This window comes from Pinus tabuliformis, chromosome 9 (genome assembly GCF_031772625.1).
Source record: "Pinus tabuliformis cultivar Carrire ecotype Pingquan chromosome 9, CPIR1, whole genome shotgun sequence".
Classification (NCBI taxonomy): domain Eukaryota; kingdom Viridiplantae; phylum Streptophyta; class Pinopsida; order Pinales; family Pinaceae; genus Pinus; species Pinus tabuliformis.
Window position 1 is genome coordinate 865951034 of NC_142307.1, and position 3743 is coordinate 865954776.

The window sequence follows — 3743 nt, forward strand, 5'->3', positions numbered from 1 at the left end:
ATCTGATGGTGGGAATCTGTTGATTAGGCCTACAAGCACTCGTGTGTCCATCCCTTGCTTTTCTCCATCATTTTTTCCACCTCATTGTGCGTCTCATTGTGCTCTACAGGAACTTCCTGTAGAAATTGTGGGAAACTAGACATGGATTTCAAAAAGTGGTTTGGCGAACATGGTAGCTTCCTCAAGGGTTCAGAAGCCATCATGCAATCTTCCAACTCCTCCTCCATCATCTCCATACCTGCATCACAGCCCAAGCTCAGTTTTCCCTTCCATGCAAACACTTGCAAAAGGCCTTGAAGCAAAAATACCTAGAACAAAATTTGTTTTTGCCATAACTTGAAAACCATGCATCCATTTGACAAACCGTTTTATGGGGAATTGTACAAGGGTGATGAAAACATGCCTGAGCAGTTTCAGCCAATTCCGGTACACGGTTTCCAAGAAATCAGCCTCCATCACCATCATCCATTTTTGCATTTTCTCCATATCCGTGCATCCGTTTCAAAACCTGTTTCATGGGGATATGCATATGAGTGATGGTAACCTACCCAAGCAGTTTCAGCCGATTCCGATGCACGGTTTCCGAGAAATTGATCTCTGAAATCTTCAGCCATTTTCCATTTTTCTCGAAATCCGTGCATCCATTGATCACGATTTTGCTATGGGAGATGCATAATGATGATAGAAACATGCTCAGCAAGTTTCAGATCAATCCGCTTTACCGTTTGGGAGAAATGGCGAAAACAAGTTCTGGTTCTGTGACATTGCAGCAGCAGCAGCTTGAAGGTGCAGATTTGAACGTGGAAACAAATGCATGCAGCTTAGATCTGGTCAGAGGACACCTGCACAAGGAAAAGAAATCAAAAATCATCAGCCAAGCCCTCATGCAACCAAAGGATCCAAGCATGCAGCAGCAGAACATGAGCATGCAGCAGCAAAAAGCTTCACAAGCAGCCGTTTGACTTCAGGTACGTGACTAAACCTTGTTCATCTATTGCATGAATCTAGTCTAAGAATTGCATGAATGAATGGAATGGTGAAATTAAACCATGAATGTAGCAAGACACCCAGTTCTCTAGCACTCACGAGAAAATCACGCAGCATGCGTGGATAGTCATTCACGTAGAAGTTGAGAAACACAGGCAATGGAAGATTTGTTGAACTTCAGTGTACAGGGCATCAATTGATTAACAAATAGAAGAAGACATGCAGTTCATGATAGCACAGCAGTTCATATGGGCCAGCACACGTTTTTGCCACCTCACTCCACCAAAAATCACGCAGAATTAATGAGCGCTCAGCCGAAACTCATAGACTGCTGTTAACTTGCACTTGCATCATGTTCAACTGAAGTATACATCCTCTGCTTCCTCAAAATGATTAACCTATCATCCTTCGCTGATTGTTTTGGCCTGTTCAAAATTCTCCAGCATACCAAGATCGTGCAGAGGCGCAGAGACATCCTATGGCATCCGGCTAGCATTCTACAGGAAGACGTTTTACAGGAAAATACAGCAGAGTCTTCCAGAGCAGAGAAGCCTGAGTTTTTCTTCATCAAGTTTGGAGCTTGAAGAAAGGTGAAAATAGCTGAGGTGGATCATGCTATTGATTTTATTGTTCGTTCACTTGCACGTGATATTGCAGAGGGTATGAAAGCCGTGGAATTGCTTTTAGAGCTTTCAAAGGATATGGCTGTGTGTGAACAGATTGGCAAGGTACAAGGTTGTATCCTCCTCCTTGTAACAATGTCAAATAGTGACAATCCTAAAGCTGCTAAGGATGCAAACGAAGTTCTGGAGAATCTCCCATACAGTGAGCATAATGTAGTGCAAATGGCACAGGCGAACTATTTCAAGCCTTTGATACAGAACCTGAGAGAAGAGTCTGACACAATGAAAATTGTTATGGCAAGTAAGTTGTCAGAGATATGTTTAACAGATCAAAACAACGCTGCATTGCTCAAAGAGGGAGTTGTATTTCCACTTGTTGAAATGATTTCAAATGCTAATTTGAAGTCAAAATTAGCAGCCATTGGGGCACTTCAGAATCTTTCAAGTTTACCTGAGAATGCTTTACAAATGATCAAAGATGGGGTGGTCCGACCCATCTTGGACCTTCTATGCACACCACTGTCAACTGTATTGGCTTTGAGAGAAAAAGCTGCTAATACCTATGCAAACCTTGCTATGTCTACAGCGTTGCCCCAAAGAACAAATGACACAACAACTGCATTATTGGAATCTGATGAGATCATATACCAGCTATTATCTTTAATAAATTTGACACCACCTTCAATACATGGAAGCATTGTTCGAGCATTCCATGCCATTTGTTGTGTACCAGCGGCTGTTGAGGCAAGGACAAATTTAAGAGAGGGAGGAGCAATTCAAGTATTGCTTCCCTTTTTGTGAAGCTACATACTCTGAAATGCGAGCTTATGCTGTGAAACTGTTGTTTATCTTGTCTCAAGATGGAGATAAAAGAAAATTAGCAGAACATCTTGGAGAAAAATATATGAAATGTTTAGCAAAACTTATTTCAACATCTTCAAATGAAGAAGAGAAAGCTGCTGCAGTCGAAAAGTATTGTCATGTTAGGAACAGAAATTTGAATTAAAGTTAACTAATGGAAAAACAGTGATTTTGCATGAAGTGAATCTACCATGAAACAAACTGGAAAGTTCTGGTGTTGTTCTGGTTAGATTTGTTTATTTCAATACTTTCCAAGGGGTTCACAAGGTCTTTTGCAATAGCCAGATTATTCCATGTGAAAGAATTCTTAAAAGTGTGATTCGGTATGAAGTTTTGCTCTACTCCTGGTTATACAGCAGCTTGAAACAAAACTTGGGAATTCTCATTTTTGGCTTGTTTTGAAGCAATTTCAGATTGAAGGGAAATGCTGATTCATAGCGGTGATATGTGAGCAAGTCATATTTTCTCTGCCCTTGATCTATCTTATGTTCTGTTCTGCTTCTGTTATCAATTCTTAGCAGAGTTCAAATCCAAGATTAAGAATGCCATTTGATTCAGTTAAAGGCCTGGAAACACTTTTTCCCATCCAGCTTTGGCATGCAATATCTATTCTCGGGCAATTCATTGTACTTGTGTGCTTTTATAATACATTAGACTTGCCATTTGTGTTGGATTCATCAGCTTTCAGGCAGCAGCACAGTTCAAGGAGAAGGCACCCCAAGCTAAGCAGGCAAAATCAGAGAAAATTGGTTCTACAGGAAGTTAGCAGACTGTTTCTACAGGAAGCCAGCGAACTGTTTCTACAGGAAGTTTGGAGAGAGGGCAGCAGAAGGAGAAATCGGCCGAGATTTTAGCTAAGGAAGCCACCAGGGCTATCAAAGACGAGGAGAGAGATTGGTTGCTCAGAGGATGAGCAACACTTTCAGTAGGGGGGTGATGATGAGCCCCAAAAATGGATAATTATTTGGGCTCATTCAACCTCCTAATTTGACTTAATCCACCATTCTCATTAGTTTATTGCATGTTTTTTATTATATTTATGTTAATAGAGTGAATTTGGTTAGTCATTATGCCAACAAGTCTAATGGGTGCTTTGTGTAGCCTTTTTGGTCAATTTGGAGACAAAATTGAAGGTCTTAATGAGCACTTGGCAGCCAAATTCGTGGGAAGACAAGGGAGAGGATTTGTAGGAAGGTGTCCCCTTCATTTATGGGCCCTTACCTCGAATTCTCCACCATCAGCTCGGAGTTCAAGGGCCACCGAATCAATCAG

The 3743-nt window shown here is 41.1% G+C and overlaps 1 protein-coding gene across 1 annotated transcript; it reads left to right on the top strand.

Annotated features, from left to right (window-relative positions):
- The first annotated feature begins 1649 nt into the window (after positions 1 to 1649).
- On the top strand, positions 1650 to 2411 carry LOC149151524 (uncharacterized). Its single transcript, XM_089443183.1, has one exon. The coding sequence runs from the start codon at positions 1650 to 1652 to the stop codon at positions 2409 to 2411; it is 762 nt and encodes a 253-aa protein (XP_089299309.1).
- Positions 2412 to 3743: the final 1332 nt, after the last annotated feature.